Here is a 15,416-nt window from a genome sequence, read left to right as displayed (position 1 = left end):
ACTTCTACCTTCTTATAAACAGACTAGGATTTAAGAAAAATTATACCAATATTCCAGTGAATAATGAAAATAATTTTTCTTGATGTTAAATATTTTGAAATGAAAATCACTGTAAATGCAATAACTACAAATGCGTATGATACAGTTGGGTTGTATTGGTGATTCCAATGGCATGAGTGGCATAGCTGCCACTGCCAAAGTTTTGGTAAAATTCCAAACAAAACAATATATATTCTTCCTTCAATGAACACAATAGCTGCATTCCTGGAAAATTCAGGATATATTAAAAACATACTGTAAGTATTTGCAGTTTAAATGTAAAATGGAGTTGTGTCTAGGTTGAGATGATTATAATCAGGTTTTTCATCTATAAGAATGTCTAGATTGATATTTGAAAGTTATGTGGGAAGCAGAATAATAACTTTTCATTGTATGATCTTGTCCCTCTAATTACAGCATGTCTAATATCCCTGGCCCCTACATACTAAATACCAATAGCTCTTTCCTATCGCTGTGACAACCAGAAAATGGCTCCACGAATACCCAAAATGCCCACTAGGGGCAGTGTCACCTTGTTCAGTACTACTGGTCTATATAATCTGTTCCCTTCTTGCCAATCTTTTACAGCTGTTTTTAGTTTGGTTCTTCGATATCATGTGGCCCTCCCAATTTCTCTCCCTGTCCTGTTTTCTCTGCCTATAATTCACCCCTACAAGAGACAGCAAAGATGATCTTTATAATATGCTCATCTGATCACGTCATTCCTTTGCTGAACATCTTCAGAGGCTCCCAGGCACTACAGGATAAAGCCAAACTTTTTAGGATAGAGGGCGGTAATCTGATCCCACCATATTTCAAATTTGACCTTGTACCACTTCCTCCAATGGGTGTTGTGCTCTTTAACCATGTGGTCCCTAGAATGGAACTAGTTCTCTAAGTCTTTTCGCTAACTTGCCGATCTGTCTGGCAAGTTCTTAATAATTTAAATTGCAATCAAGCATTACTTACTCAATGAAACCTTCTCCAGACAATTTCCTCACTCCTCCCTTGACTCTTGCACTTACCATATGGTTTGTAACTGTAAGATAGTCTGCCTCCCTCACTAGACTGTGAATTCTCTGATGGCAGGAATTTTTATCCTATTTATTTTTGTATCCCAAGAACATCAAATAGATAAAAGGCAAATGGTAAGGTCTCAAAAACTTAAACACTTAGTTGAATGACTGTAATGTTAGCTATTTAGAGAGTTGTGCAGATTACCATATAATTGTTTCCATTTACCTTTTAATATTTTCTCATCCTTGAAGAATCACATATTTCCATCCGGTTTAATCTCTCCAGTCTATTACAACCTTTTAGCTTTGTTCTTTCTTTAGTATTTATTAAATCTCCAATGAATTTTGAAATATCTTTGCTATATATTTCTTTTACTTGTTCCCCTCCATTGTACTGGCTCATGAAACAAATATTTCATGAGTGTATATTTTATACTTTACTTAGTTTATATATCGGACAAAAAAGTCCATTTCTTTCTAAAGTGATTTGAAATCAGCTCATGAAAACTTTTTCAATAATTAATAATTTTTAAAAATTATTTTTCCATGAATGTATATATGTGTATGTATTTTCTTTTTTTCTGAATTGGTCCTAACATTGATTTTTCTGGTTTTAAGTGTTGGTTCATGTCTTTATGACATTTGTGTATGATGTTTACCAATACTTCATTTTTTAAAGATATTTTTCAAAGTGTTCCTCTTCATCAATTCATTTGCTAATTTAAGGCAGAGACCAAAATTAATGAGTCTTAAATAATGCTGACGTTTGTCCATGCCAGGCCACATGGTTCTCTCTGCTAGTTACCATGAGGGTGGCTGTAATAACTCATCTTATTTTAATATGTACATAATTCCTTGCCTTCCCAAGATTTAGCAGCAATATTTCAATAATTTATTAATGACTTTCTTTTGGGTCATTAGAAGGAAAATGGTTCTAGTAGAAAAAATCCACTAAATAAATGATAGTGCAGAGACATTTTCCTGAAGGCTACAAAGTGACCCATTGAAATACATTAAATTGATTCTCCACCATCAGGACATTCAGATCTTTCCTTCGTTTCATTTTGGGATGGAAGAATAAATGAGGGAAAATATGCTTTGAAATCCTCTGTCCTGCTTTAGAGCATGTAAATAGCATCATGCACAAAAAATTTTCAAGCTGTCAAGAGTAAGGCAAGTATGATAATTTAGGATAATTAAATGCTGACAACAATCAAAATAGAACTAATCCTTGTAAGCTTTTCTCACTTGAGGGAAACTTTAAAAAGTAGTTACTGATCTAAATGTCTCTCAGTAGGGCAGTTAAAAAATGTGATATAACAATCTACATATTGAATATTTCACAGTCTTTAAAAAAGAATAAAGCATACCTGCATGGACATGAAAGACTATATGGTTATTTTAAAATAAGAAAAGTTATATGTAATATATATACTATGATCTCATTCATACCAAAAATAGTAGAAACAGAAGTAAATATATATACAAAGAAAGAGGAGATTGAAAAGATACGCACACACCAAACTGTACACAATGTTCTGCATTGAAAGCTTTTGTTTCTGTCTGTTTCTTCTACCAGGTGATGAGCTTCTTTGCTGCCAAATCAAATAAAGGATGCCAGGTAATTTAGGATTTCAAGTAAACAATGAATTATTTTAGTATAAGTACATCCTAAATATTGCACAGGACATATTTATACTAAAAATGATTTATCGTTTATCTGAAATTCAAATTTAACTGAGTATCCTGAATTTTTATTTGCTATATGTGGCAATATTACTCATGGAGACCATAAACTACTCATCCTTGCACTCCTATCACTAACAGTTACAGAGGTCTAGTGGGTGCACAATAAATGGTAAGAGGGAGAGTAATTAAGGAGAGTACAATAACAACAGGCAATTTTGCTAAGTGTGTTACATATATTAACTCTCATGGAAATGTCCTAAAGTTTTATTAGTGTTCCTATTTTATAGATTAAGAAACAGAGGTATATAGAAGTTACACGGTAAGTGGTGGAGCTAGAAATGACCCAAGTTTCTGGTCCTGATTCAGTAGCCATAACCAACTGCCAGCTGCAGGGAGTTGGAGGAAGAAAAGAAGGGGAAAGAGAACCAGAGGTGAGGCTTTGGTATACAAGAGTAGGATTTTACACAAACTCTTTAGCCTTGCCTAGAGGCAGAATGTGGAATATATATGAAAGGCAGACAGGTCTGGGCCTGGTCCCCACCTCCACCATTCATTTGAAAAAGTTACAGTAGTACCCCCTTATCTGCAGTTTCACTTTCTGAGGTTTCAGTTATTTGCAGTCAACTCCGGTCACAAAATACTAAATAGAAAAGTCCAGAAATGAACAATTCATAGGTTTTAAATTGCATACTTGTTCTGCATGATAAAATCTTAACACTGCCCCAGCCGAGAACCATCTTTTTGTCCAGTGTAGCCATGCTGCATATACTACCCACTTGGAATAGAACTTAATAGTCATCTTGGTTATCAGGTTGACTGTCATGGCATCACAATGATTGTGTTTAAGGAACCCTTATTTGACTTAATAATGGCCTTAAAGTCCAAGAGTAGGGATATCCAAAGAGAAGATATGCCATAAAATGTTTCCTTTAGGTGAAGAGGTGAGTACAGTACAGTAAGATATTTTGAGACCACATTCACATAACTTTTATGAGAGTATATTGTTATAATTTTTCTATTTCATTATTGTTAATCTTACTGTATCTAATTTATAAATTAAACTTTATCATAGGTATGTATATAGAGGAAAAAACATAGATTTTATAGGTTTCAGTACTATCCACAGTTTAAGGCATTTACTGAGGGTCTTGGAATGTGTCCTCCACAGATAAGGGGGGACTATAGCACCTAATTTATATTTGACTTATAATTCTCGTCTATAAAACTGGAGTGAGAGGACCTACCTGAATACTGATGTGCAGAGTAAATGATATAATTTCTGTAAAGTAATCAGCACAGGGGTTGGCAAGGAAAAGGCACTCACTCAGTCAATACTAGTTATTATTAGCTCAGAGACCCAGTTTTTGTTTTGTTTTGTTGTAAACCGGAAAAACAGTATCAGTAAGAAGACAATAATACTAATGGTATCTACATTGGCAAGTTGGTTTGAGGATCATAGGAGAATATATATAATCTTTCCAAATTCTAAAGTGCTTCTTATTCTTAATGGAGCAATTGCTCTTTGCATCACAACCAGAATTAATATGCTGGAGCATTACTACATTTTTTCACCCATGAGTAATTAATTTTGTTTTAAAAATTACCAGAGTAAAATTGACTCTTTTTTGGTGTGCATATATCTAAGAATTTTAACTTGTGTATAGATTTATGTAACTACCACCACAGTCACAGCTTTTGAGATTCTTTTTTCAAAGCGTTTCACATTCATATTGCAAAACACTTTTAAAAATAAGAAAAAGGGATTTAGATAAATGTGCTGAAGATGCAAATTAGTGAAACTGGCTTTTTGCTCAAATCGCTGCAATCTCCAACCCCTTCAGGCCCTGGACCATTTTTGCTGTTGGCTCTGCAGGCTATCTCCTGCCACAAAAGTAATCAGAAATGGACTTGAGAGTTAGGGCCTTTCTTCACACTAAGCCCACGAGTCACAGACACAAACTTCAGCATTCCTTACTTGATCCTTTTATTACCAAATCTTAATTTCCCTAACTCTTTCTCTAATTGCGATTTCTCTCCAAAACGAAGAAGCCTGGAATAACCAGTACCTTCTCACCCTTTCAGAGAAATTATTTGATTGGAACAGAGGGAATACAGAGTTACCGACAGAGCAAGGATAGAGCTTTCAGGACCCCAGACCTCTCCATTATAACAGATCCTTCAATCTGTCCCTTTCCCAACTCCATCCTCTCCACCTCCCCTGCCTGCGGGGCGCCTCCTAGGGCGTTAGACTTTAGAGCCAAGCATCTTCTCTCCATCCCAACCCCCCCCCGCCCCCCACCCCGTAAACTCTCCCAGTTTAAGTGACATGCACAGACACACTGTTGCCACATCTGGTGAGGAGGGCGGGTCCACTTTCCGGTGACTCACGTCGTTACTATTTGTCTTTTGTTTCTAGGATGCTTTGGCTGCAATTTTCTTCCCTTTGTTTTTAATTTGGGAGGAGAAAAAGCTAATGAATCAAGAATGAATCTTCTCTCCACTAACCTTTTCTTTTCTTTCTTAAAGTTGGTTCTCTCTTTTCACAAGTTCCATAACTGTTAAGATGTGCGGGGGCGGGACAGGTGGGGACGCACTCTTTACACCTAAATCTGAAGTTGGCGCCTAAGGTATCACTTTGATGGTAAGACTTTTTGAAGCTTTCTTGCAGCTTGCTGGGCGTTTTGCTGCTGCCACTGGACAGTTTCAGCTCTTTTCTTTATGTTGTTGCTTCGCGCTGCTGTCACGCCTAAATTTATCTCGTTACTCTCCTAAGTGTGAATCGGGGTGAATTCCACGAGATTCACTAGCGGATTTGTTCCTGTCCAAGGTAAATACAGTATGCAAAATGAGGAACCACCAAAAGATGCCGGGGAGGGGGAGAGAGGGATTCCCTCACCTTTTCCGGCACATTCCTCGTCAATTTCCACCAGGAGGAGGCGCGCAGCGCTGATCCCCTCCAGTCTCCTTTCTCAAATCTCCCTGCGGAGGGCTGTCAAGGTTGGCCGCGCGGCAGAAGTCCCTCTGGCCGGCCTAACCCTCCCCTGCCCCCAGGTTGGTTTTTCCCAGCTGCGGAGGTTGGGCCAGGGGCTGGGGTACTAGGAGCTGGAAAGTCACCGCGACTCCGGTGGGACTCGGAGTTGTCTCTGGAGGTGGCGGGCGCGGAGGTGAGCGGTTGGGAGCTAGCGGCGCAGGCGAGAATCGGGAGGCGGCGCCGGGGCCCCTCCCATCCTCTGGCGGGAGAGTAGCCTAGGTCCCGGGTTTCACCGCTGCTTTGTTCGCGGCCTCTTCCCTCCCATTTGGAGATGACTGGAACCTCCTCTGGGATCCGAGGAGCAGGCGAAGGCTCGGGCTGGGGTGGGGGTGGGGTGTCATCTGCTCTAGGGTCCTTTGCTTTCTGTTAATCCGAGAGGGTACAAAAAGACATGAGAAGACGCTTGTAACCTGAAACTTCCCTCTCATCCATCTGGACCTGGAGGAGAGGTCCGGGCGGGGGCGCAGACCCGGAAGGCTGGTCGTCAGCGGAGGCGGTGAGGGAAGGAGCTGGGAGAGTGAGAAGTTTGGTCGGGAAGGCGCTGGGGATTAAGCAATAAGTTAGACGCGGGGGACGAGTCTGATAACGAAAGGAGGGCGGAAGGTTGGAGAGGTATATATAGTGTGGGCCAAGGCGGAAGGAAGATTGCGCTCCTGTCTTGGGGCGCGCGCCTCTCTCCCGGGTAAGGATGTGCGTGGGACTGGGCGCGGGGGGGCGGGGGTAGGGTTGAGGGAGCGAGGCCCGAACGGGCTTTCGGAGGGAGATCTTGGGGACTGAGTGGGGACGACTTGGCTTGGCTAGGCCGGTTTCCGTACTCGGGGAGCTGCGGCCGCTGCCGTTCCTCACGGTTCTCTCCCGCTTGTCCCAGGTCCTGCAGCGGATCCAGCGCAAGGCGCCAACAAAAGAGGCGAGGAGGTGGCAACCCGGGGGCGGCGGCAGGAAGAGGAGCGGGAGTTGAGTGTCCACACCCGCTGTGCGTACTTTCTAGAGGGAAGGGGCGGGGGAATCGGCCCTGGGAGGAGGACATCCGGTGGTCAAGGGGTTAGCCAAGTTCTGGTTGCTGAGCCCTCCCACGAGAGGAAAGTTTTCTCTAGACACCTCCGGCCGACCCGCGCTCTCCGGGCCCAGCTCCCGAGCCTTCGGAGCGGGCTCTGTCCCAGCCCAGCTCCGGGGAGACCCGTGCCGTGATGCCTGGGGGGTGCTCCTGGGGCCCCGCCGCCGGGGACGCTCGGCTGTGGCTGGCGGTGGTCCTCCTGGGCTGGGTCACCTCGTCCTCACTCACCTCCTCGGCGACGTCCTCCACCTCCTCCGCGCAGTTCCTGGCCTCCGCGGTGTCCGCACAGCCCCCGCTGCCAGGCCAGTGCCCCCCGCCATGCGAGTGCTCCGAGGCGGCGCGCACCGTCAAGTGCGTTAACCGCAACCTGACCGAGGTGCCAGCGGACTTGCCCTCTTATGTGCGCAACCTCTTCCTCACCGGCGATCAGCTGGCGGTGCTCCCTGCCGGCGCCTTCGCCCGCAGACCGCCGCTGGACGAGCTGGCCGCGCTCAACCTCAGCGGCAGCCGCCTAAAGGAGGTGCACGCCGGCGCCTTCGAGCAACTGCCCAGCTTGCGCCAGCTCGACCTTAGCCACAACCCGCTGGACGACCTCAGCCCCTTCGCTTTCTCGGGCAGAAACGCCAGCGCCTCTGCCCCCAGCCCCCTGGTGGAACTGTTCCTGAACCACATCCTGCCTCCTGAGTTCGATCGAGAGAACCGTAGCTTCGAAGGTATGGTGGCGGCGGCCCTGCGAGCTGGCCAGGCTCTGCGCGGGCTCCACCGCCTGGAGCTGACCAGCAACCACTTGCTCTATCTGCCCCGCGACGTACTGGCACAAATGCCGGACCTTAGGCACCTGGACCTGCGTAACAACTCGTTGGTGAGCCTGACTTATGTGTCCTTCCGCAACCTGACACACCTAGAAAGCCTCCACCTGGAGGACAACTCCCTCAAGGTCCTTCATAACGGCACCCTGGCAGAGTTGCAGGGCCTGCCCCAAGTCAGGGTCTTTCTGGACAACAATCCCTGGGTATGCGACTGCCACATGGTGGACATGGTGGCCTGGCTCAAGGAGACAGAGGTCGTGCAGGGCAAAGCTAGGCTCACCTGTGCATTCCCTGAAAAAATGAGGAATCGGGTCCTCTTGGAACTCAACAGCTCAGACCTGGACTGTGATCCTATCCTCCCTCCATCCCTGCAGACTTCTTATGTCTTCCTAGGTATTGTTTTAGCCCTGATAGGCGCGATTTTCCTACTGGTTTTGTATTTGAACCGCAAGGGGATAAAAAAGTGGATGCATAACATCAGAGATGCCTGCAGGGATCACATGGAAGGGTATCATTACAGATATGAAATCAATGCGGACCCCAGGTTAACAAACCTCAGTTCTAATTCGGATGTCTGAGAGACAATCGAGGACAAAACAAGGACAGCTATGCATGAGATGTAGACTTAAGCTTTATCTCATCCTATGCTTGCTCCATCTCCACTATCCACTATAGACACCACTGACCTTGACTGAAAGCAGTGAAGGGACTTTCCTTCCTTGTCATGTAAAGTTTTTTGGTGTGTTCTATTACTGTAAGATGATAAACAATTGCATAGTCTTTTACCTTCTTCCTTTTCTTGGAACTCCTTAATACAGGTGGAGGGATTTTTCAAGTTTCAGCATGAACATGGACTCCTGGCTGTCTGTTTCTCTTAGCACACACAGTTCAAGGTGTAGCAAGTGTACCCACACAGACAGCATTCAACAAAAGCTGCCTCAACTTTTTTGAGAAAAATACTCTATTCTTAAGTATCAGTTTTATTCTCATGTACCTAAATTGTGGAGAAAATGATTGCATTCCATAAACTGCCTGCAGACCTTAGCAAGCTCTTCAAAGTAACTCCATAGTACACTGGAGCACCTGCATCCGAGAGCATGCTTACATTTTACTGTTCTGCATATTACAAAAAAATAACTTGCAACTTCAGATAACTTCTTTGACTAAGTAAATTACATTTTTGACTGCAGTTTATATGAAACTATATGGAAGGTTTTTTTATAAACTGCATCGAGATCCAAAAGGCTAAATTGTTTTAAAAAAAATCAATAAAGATTCTTAAAAGAATTACAGTTGTGTTCAAGTTTGATATTTGAAAAAAGGATGAGGGACAATGATATTGAAGGGTCTTGGTTCCAGTGATAATTAAGGTATTAGTTATAGCTGAGCATGAAACTGGAACAATATCATATAAATAGACTTCAGAGATAATTTCGAGATGGTGGATCCTTTCAGGATTTAGAAATTTTGAATATTTATGTGAATAGACTTCCTGTGGTCCCAAAGTTAATGCTATTCAAGAAACAATTTTGTGAGAGCATTACAAAGTTGGTAAGAGGGAAGAATTCTATATGATAAACAGTTCACAGTTTGGGGCTTTTTCTAGACTAAGTTTTTAGGATAGAACAAAATTATTTACTTAAACTCTCCATATGAAATTGTTCTATAGGTGTTTAGAGTATACAACAAATATGGTGCAAATAAATGTATGAAAATTAAGTGTCTTAAAGGTAGAATATACTAAAAGATTTTAAAATATAAAGTTTTCCTAAGATCATAATACAAATTGAAACAGACTTTCTTGAGAATATTTTTTTTAAAAAAATGGAACATACACAGTGGATAGTTTATCAGAGACCCTGCTAATATGTTTAAAAAATTGTAATGATGGGGTAGGAGTTTGAGGAAATAACCGGAGATAAATGTATGTGTTCATAAACAAGTGTCTCGACTAATCATAGTTTCTTATGTTTAGTTCAGTATTTATAAATATGAGGATATTTTGATTTAGATAAGCTATATGTTGGTATATACACCTTTGTGAGGAATAAAATCCCATTTAGGTTTAAATAAAAGCAATCGGTTAATCAATTGATATTCTCTGAGTTAAATTCAGAAGTGTTCAAAATAGGGCTAAAATCATGACATCTGTTCTTTGTGTAGACTACACAGTCAGAATATGAATTTTAACTATATTAACTTTCATAAGGTTTATTTTATAAAATGTAACATTTGTTATTTATGGTTATACTTCAGATCCTATGAAAAAGTTAAATATATGGTACTTAACATTCCGTTAAACGTTTTAAGTGTTCATCAGGAATTCATAAACTGGCTGCTTGCCATTATTTCCAAAGAATGATAAAGATATGAGCGTGCCAAAAATAGTGAAAACATATAATAAGAGCACACACATGTTAGGAATAAACTGCTGATGGACTTTAGTAAGTCTGCTGATATTGTAGAAAACAAATTGTAATATTTGTAGTCGCTATTCAGAAGAATTATTTTTCCATCATGTGATAATCTAACAGTTAAAAACTGAGCTTTATGCTAGATCCAGGAAAGCAGTAGTTTCATTAGTCTAGCTTTTCTCATCATCAACTCACTGAAGCAGAATCTGATGAAGTGAAGCCAAGTTTTCATCTGTTAGGTGGATGGCTTTTTTTAAGTTATAATTTCTTGCTTCTTTTTCATTCCCTTGCTTCTTTCTCTGTATGAACTTCCGAATATGCCACTGCTCTCTTTTCTATCACATCACTCCTTGCTATTTTCTAGTACATGGCAATAGAACATTCTTAAGGTAAAAAATATTACTGTTTGAAAACAATTGGTATTGTGCAGTCATAATACTCTAAGTCTATAAGCTTATAAGGCATTTTGAGTTCCTTGGAAGATAGGAGCTATATAAACCCAGTAAGTACAAGGGAATATAAGAAAAATGAAATTAAAAGTATCATTTTAAGTGTACTTGTATTAAGCACTGTTCTTTAGTACCATTATGCATTATTGATCCTAGAAACCTACAAGTAATCCATTTTAAAAAATTTATTTTGGTTGATAATACACTATTACTCAGCTTAACAAAGGTTTCAGAGAAAACACCATTTATCCTTTACAAGTTTCATCTGAAGAAAGTTAGAAGAATATAGGTTTCCCCCGCCATCTGAAAGTAGAGTATTCTAATGAAAACTTCTGAAGGCTGAAATGATGTAAAGTGAAGAAGCAATTACCATTAGTTTAAAAGCAAAAATCTTCTTCAAATTTCTTTCGGTTAGTGGAAAACAGGTACTAAAGCTGGTCTTTTGTAAAAGTCAAGTGGCCTAACTCAAACTTTCAAAAAGCATGGAATACCTGTACTCAAAAACTTAAGCACTTGATAAATCTTTCAATTTAAAAAGCTATTAACATGTCCAAAAAATCTTAACTAAGTGGCAAGATTTTAGGATAATATGGCTATTTGCCCCTGGATTGTAAAACTCCACTTTCAATGTAACCATTCAGTTTGCAGCATTTAATATATGTATTAACAGTTTTGCTGTCTCATGTAATTATGGTAACCTATAAGGCACATTTGTTATCTTATAGCCGATAGGTTTTTCTTACAAAATAAGTAGACTGTGAAGCGTATTTGCTAAAATTTTTTAAAGAAAAAGGAGCCACAAAAATTGATACTATCAATAAGAGACAAGATTTTTTTTTTCAAAGGCAAAGAAAGTCTTCATGGAAATAAATGAGCAAATCACAAATGGTAAATCCTTTTAAAATATCTTGAATGGCAGCAAATGTGGATTATGCACACCTCAATATTTAAATAGAAATAACTTACATCTTTGTTTTCTGTCTGTTTAATTAAAGTGGATGTAAAAAAGAAAGGTTCAAATGAACTGATTGTTTCCTTAGGATTCTGTTTTCTTCTGTCCCTTCTGGTCTAATGTTCCAATACTGTGCTTAACATTCTCGAGGACATTAGAGGCTTTACAGCTCTAGTTTGGGGCTCCTTTGTATCATTTCTATTTTCCATTTAAAATCTTCCCTAAAGTCTACACAAAAAGACACCATGAGGATGTACAAGGTTAAAAACAGTTTGATATATGCTTTATTCCTGCCCCCAAATCCATTAAATTATCCAGTTTTCAGAGAGCAGCATCATAAAGTGAAGACAAATATTTATTAGATGAGATTCACGTTTCACTTCTACACTTGTGCAAGGATTTTTCACAGTAAAGGAGAGGGAAAGAAGGAAATTATATTTCTAGTAATATATGAAAAATACTTTGACAATGTCTTTAAACTCTTTCAGTAAAACTGTAATTCTACACTTGAAATAATTAGTTTAAGAAAATATATTCTGTATTGTGCAGGCGATCTTGTCTTCTAGATGGAGAAAAACAGCTCTTGGAGGATGTTTTGTACAGCTATTTTTCTGTTCTTATCCTTAGAAACATTTGACTCAAAAATGCAGGCTGCTTTTATTTTGTATTTTATCTTAAAAACATTTTAGCAGCTCTAAATCTTTAGTGTCATGGGTTAAAAATATTTATATTTAAAAAAATATTTAATATATGATTCATATAATTTTTACAAAAAAACCACGAATTCTTAGTATTTCAAAATTGGAAGGGCTCTTAGATGTGTCAAGCCCAGTTTCCCATTCTACAAATGAAGAAATTGTTAATTGTAACATATCATATATAACGACAGCCAGGACTAGATCTCAGGGTTCCAGACTCCGCCTCTAGTGCTCTTTTTTCCCCACATGATGGCATTATTAATAACCTACCTTGAGACCTTTGAAATTCCCATGTTTAATAAAAAGAGGCAATTGCCATGGTTTTGTTTTTGCTTTGCTCTCATTCAGTTTCAGTTGGCTCTAAATTTTATAGTATGCTTCAGATCCCTGAATATGCTTAAATATGTTTGAAATGACTTTGTCATAGCAATCTTATTTTGAAGCTCCTCTGAGTCTATAATATGATAGAAAATATTTTGGTAGTTTAATGGTGATAATTCTTTTGAAAAGAAAAATAAAACTCTGGAAAGTTGTGCTAGCTTGTGTAATTCTATCTTAAAAAATGAGTTAGCTCAGCTGGTGAGAACACTAAACAAATGAGACCAAGTTCGTGGCCACAAAGTCAGTCATTCTGTCACCAGGTGAGACAGTCAGCTTTGCATGCTCTGCTCTGCCCTCTAAGGCCACACCCACTCCAGGTGCATTGCTATAACCCATCCTCTGAGGGCCTAGACCAAACGGAATCTAAATCAATGCAAAACTATTATCACTCTGGAAAACCAGTGGACTTACCAGCCAAATCTTGGCAGCACAGCTGCTGATGGGCCCGTTCACTTTCTTTACATATATGTAGGACCAAACATGGCAGTCCCTATATCCTCAAATTATAGTATGTATGCCACAGATCACAAAAGTTTTCTCATTTATGTGAATTTTGAGAAAAACCTATGATCAGTATCTTTTAATGTATTACAAGGGAATTAGGTTTGCTTTGCTACTTGAAAATGTGGTTTAAGATTAAAGATAATGATTAATATATCACAAACTTGTATGTAAATGTTCATAAGAACAGGAATGCAGTTTATGTTTAGCTGACATTTTATGATAATAGGGGTTATTTGTGGTTCACAGTTTAATTGTAAGGATACAATTGTTTTCAAGGAAGCAAAAGCTTAAAATATGGCCAGCTATAATAGTTTTTGTGACAAGTAAATATTTAATAATATGTTTTAAAGAACCTGAGGATGCCATCAAGATAGGCTTATTTTAAAATGGAAATTTATAGATTTCCCTACTCCCTTACCCCCATCCCCACAATCTTATTTCTACTACTTTTTGTTTTTTTCCCCCAAAGAGAACCACGATACATAATATTTCAAGGTGACTGCTTGCACACTGGAGAATTAGACTGACTAAAATATTAGGTGGGTCAGTGTACAAATATACATTTCTCTACATGAAGCAGTTTCTCTCAGTTTTACAATACAGTTAGCCAACTGTTAGAAGACTCTATCTTTCAATTAGACACGTTCTGTGGTTATTCTTACAGATCATGGAAAACACAGCTATAAAACTTTTAAAAGACATTTTAAAATTAACTCATGTTTCTTGTAGATTATTTAAAAACACAGGGTTGGGTGGACACCATGAATAGTCTTACCGCTAAGGAAAAAGTGCCTTAATATTGAGATAAACCACCATCTGTTTAAATCACATTGTATCTTGCCTTTTCACTTACAATGCTGAGAACATTCTCCAGTATCATTAAAAACTTTTAATATCTGGTTTTAAAGTACTGCAGACAATCACATATTTTACACATATAGGGTGTTTCTTACAATTTTACCTAATGTTCTAATACCTGTGTTTCTGTATCTCTCATTTTCTCCTTAAAGTAGATCTTTGAAGGAGAATTACTGCATCAGAGGGTATAATCTATTTTCTAACCTCTATTTAAATTAGGAATATTAAATGTACATCATCAGTTAACTATATGTTTTAGGAGTCTCACATCATACTTTTTACAGAGTACTGAATAGTCTGTGGACAGGATCATGAACAGAAAGAAACTTTGATTAAGTTGCTAATTTACTTGTCACTGTTTTTAATTCACAGATGTCTACGCATTGTTAAAATAACAAAATTAGAGGATAGCTAAGCCCATAACTCAGGAGGGAGGGAGAGAAACAGAGAGAAGTGGGGAGAGAGAGTCAGACTCAATTATGATTCACCACTGATGTTTGATTGATGACTGAAATGTACTATGTCTCATTTAATTGATTTTGAACTTGTGTAAGTAAGCCAGTATGGCTCCCTTTGAGGCTTATAGCATGTGGCCATAAAGGGAGGTGAAAGTTCCATTGAATGCCTTATTCAAGAGTCTGTGGTATGTATGTTGAGGAGTGAAATGCATGCCTTGGTTACCATCAATAATGTCTGGAATTCTGAAGAGGTTAAGAAGTGTCTTGGTGAGGCTTTTTATTTTGGCTTTAATATGGGCAGACCTGTGTGACCTTGATTCATATTTTGGGTATCTGCGAGGCAAGAAATCCCCAGTTTTTTAGCCAAAAGAAGGTGACCTTGGAAGACTAATCTGGCAGCAATGAATGGAGAGACAGGAAACAAGTGACTTATTTCAGTAGTTAAGGTAAGAAGGTCTTTTATAGTGGTTTTTAATTCACAAATTAAAAAGTTTCCTTGGTCAAGTTTAAAGATGCTGTTACTCTTTTTCGAGTCAGTTCTTAGGACCAGTTGGTTTTAATTTCTGAATGAATGAATTGAGAAGAATGGCTGTATCCAATAACCAGAGCGTTCCCTACTCTATTCCTTCTTGTTCTCTTCCATCCTTTGATAGATGCTCTAATGAGAAATGAATTCACCAGAGAGATTGCTTGAACAAATCTGCAATCTTAATAATTTAATACTGGCTAACCGAGTTAAACATTGGGTGATATTATGTTCTAATAGTCCTTACAGTAAGTTGATTACATATAGGTAAGGTAGTTTTAATTAGTTTTATACTACATGCTGCAGAGACATTTTGTATTACTTCAGGAAGTGCTTCTTATTTAAGAAGTGACATATTTCATAATTCCTTATGTCATAGTTATATACTCTAGGCCCCATTCTTAGTACTTTATTAATAAGTAATTTTTTTCTCTTAATGGGACAATGTGGTAGGGACTATTTCATAGATGAGGAAACTGAGGCACAATGGAGATTAAATAACCTGCCCAAGATAAACCTAGGATCTTCAGATTTGCAC

The 15,416-nt window shown here is 39.1% G+C and overlaps 1 protein-coding gene and 1 long non-coding RNA gene across 6 annotated transcripts in view; one reads left to right on the top strand and one right to left on the bottom strand.

Annotated features, from left to right (window-relative positions):
• Window positions 1-5,767, bottom strand: part of LOC105295290 — a 49,199-nt gene extending 43,432 nt beyond the window's left edge. The window contains exon 1 of one of the 2 annotated variants that reach the window (XR_002781494.1): window positions 5,641-5,767. This is a non-coding gene — a long non-coding RNA (uncharacterized LOC105295290). The remainder of the gene's footprint in view (window positions 1-5,640) is intronic. The other variant, XR_896141.2, reaches the window with a different exon arrangement.
• Window positions 5,667-8,925, top strand: TPBG (trophoblast glycoprotein). 4 transcript variants are annotated; one of them, XM_023533441.1, is made up of 3 exons: window positions 5,667-5,795; window positions 6,152-6,271; window positions 6,644-8,925. In XM_023533441.1, exon 3 carries the CDS (start codon window positions 6,963-6,965, stop codon window positions 8,214-8,216), a length of 1,254 nt encoding a protein of 417 aa, XP_023389209.1. In that variant the 5' UTR covers window positions 5,667-5,795; window positions 6,152-6,271; window positions 6,644-6,962; the 3' UTR covers window positions 8,217-8,925. The 4 variants fall into 4 exon arrangements, with proteins under 4 accessions (XP_023389209.1, XP_023389207.1, XP_023389208.1 ...); XM_023533439.1 differs by having other exon boundaries at window positions 5,724-5,908; XM_023533440.1 differs by lacking the exon at window positions 6,152-6,271 and having other exon boundaries at window positions 5,793-5,908.
• Window positions 8,926-15,416: the final 6,491 nt, after the last annotated feature.

This window comes from Pteropus vampyrus, unplaced genomic scaffold, assembly GCF_000151845.1.
Source record: "Pteropus vampyrus isolate Shadow unplaced genomic scaffold, Pvam_2.0 Scaffold102, whole genome shotgun sequence".
In the NCBI taxonomy this organism is placed as follows: domain Eukaryota; kingdom Metazoa; phylum Chordata; class Mammalia; order Chiroptera; family Pteropodidae; genus Pteropus; species Pteropus vampyrus.
This window is presented reverse-complemented; position numbering and strand designations above follow the sequence as displayed.

Excerpts from the sequence above, each read along its gene's own strand:
- TPBG (XM_023533441.1), top strand. The coding sequence starts at position 6,963 with ATGCCTGGGGGGTGCTCCTGGGGCCCCGCCGCCGGGGACGCTCGGCTG.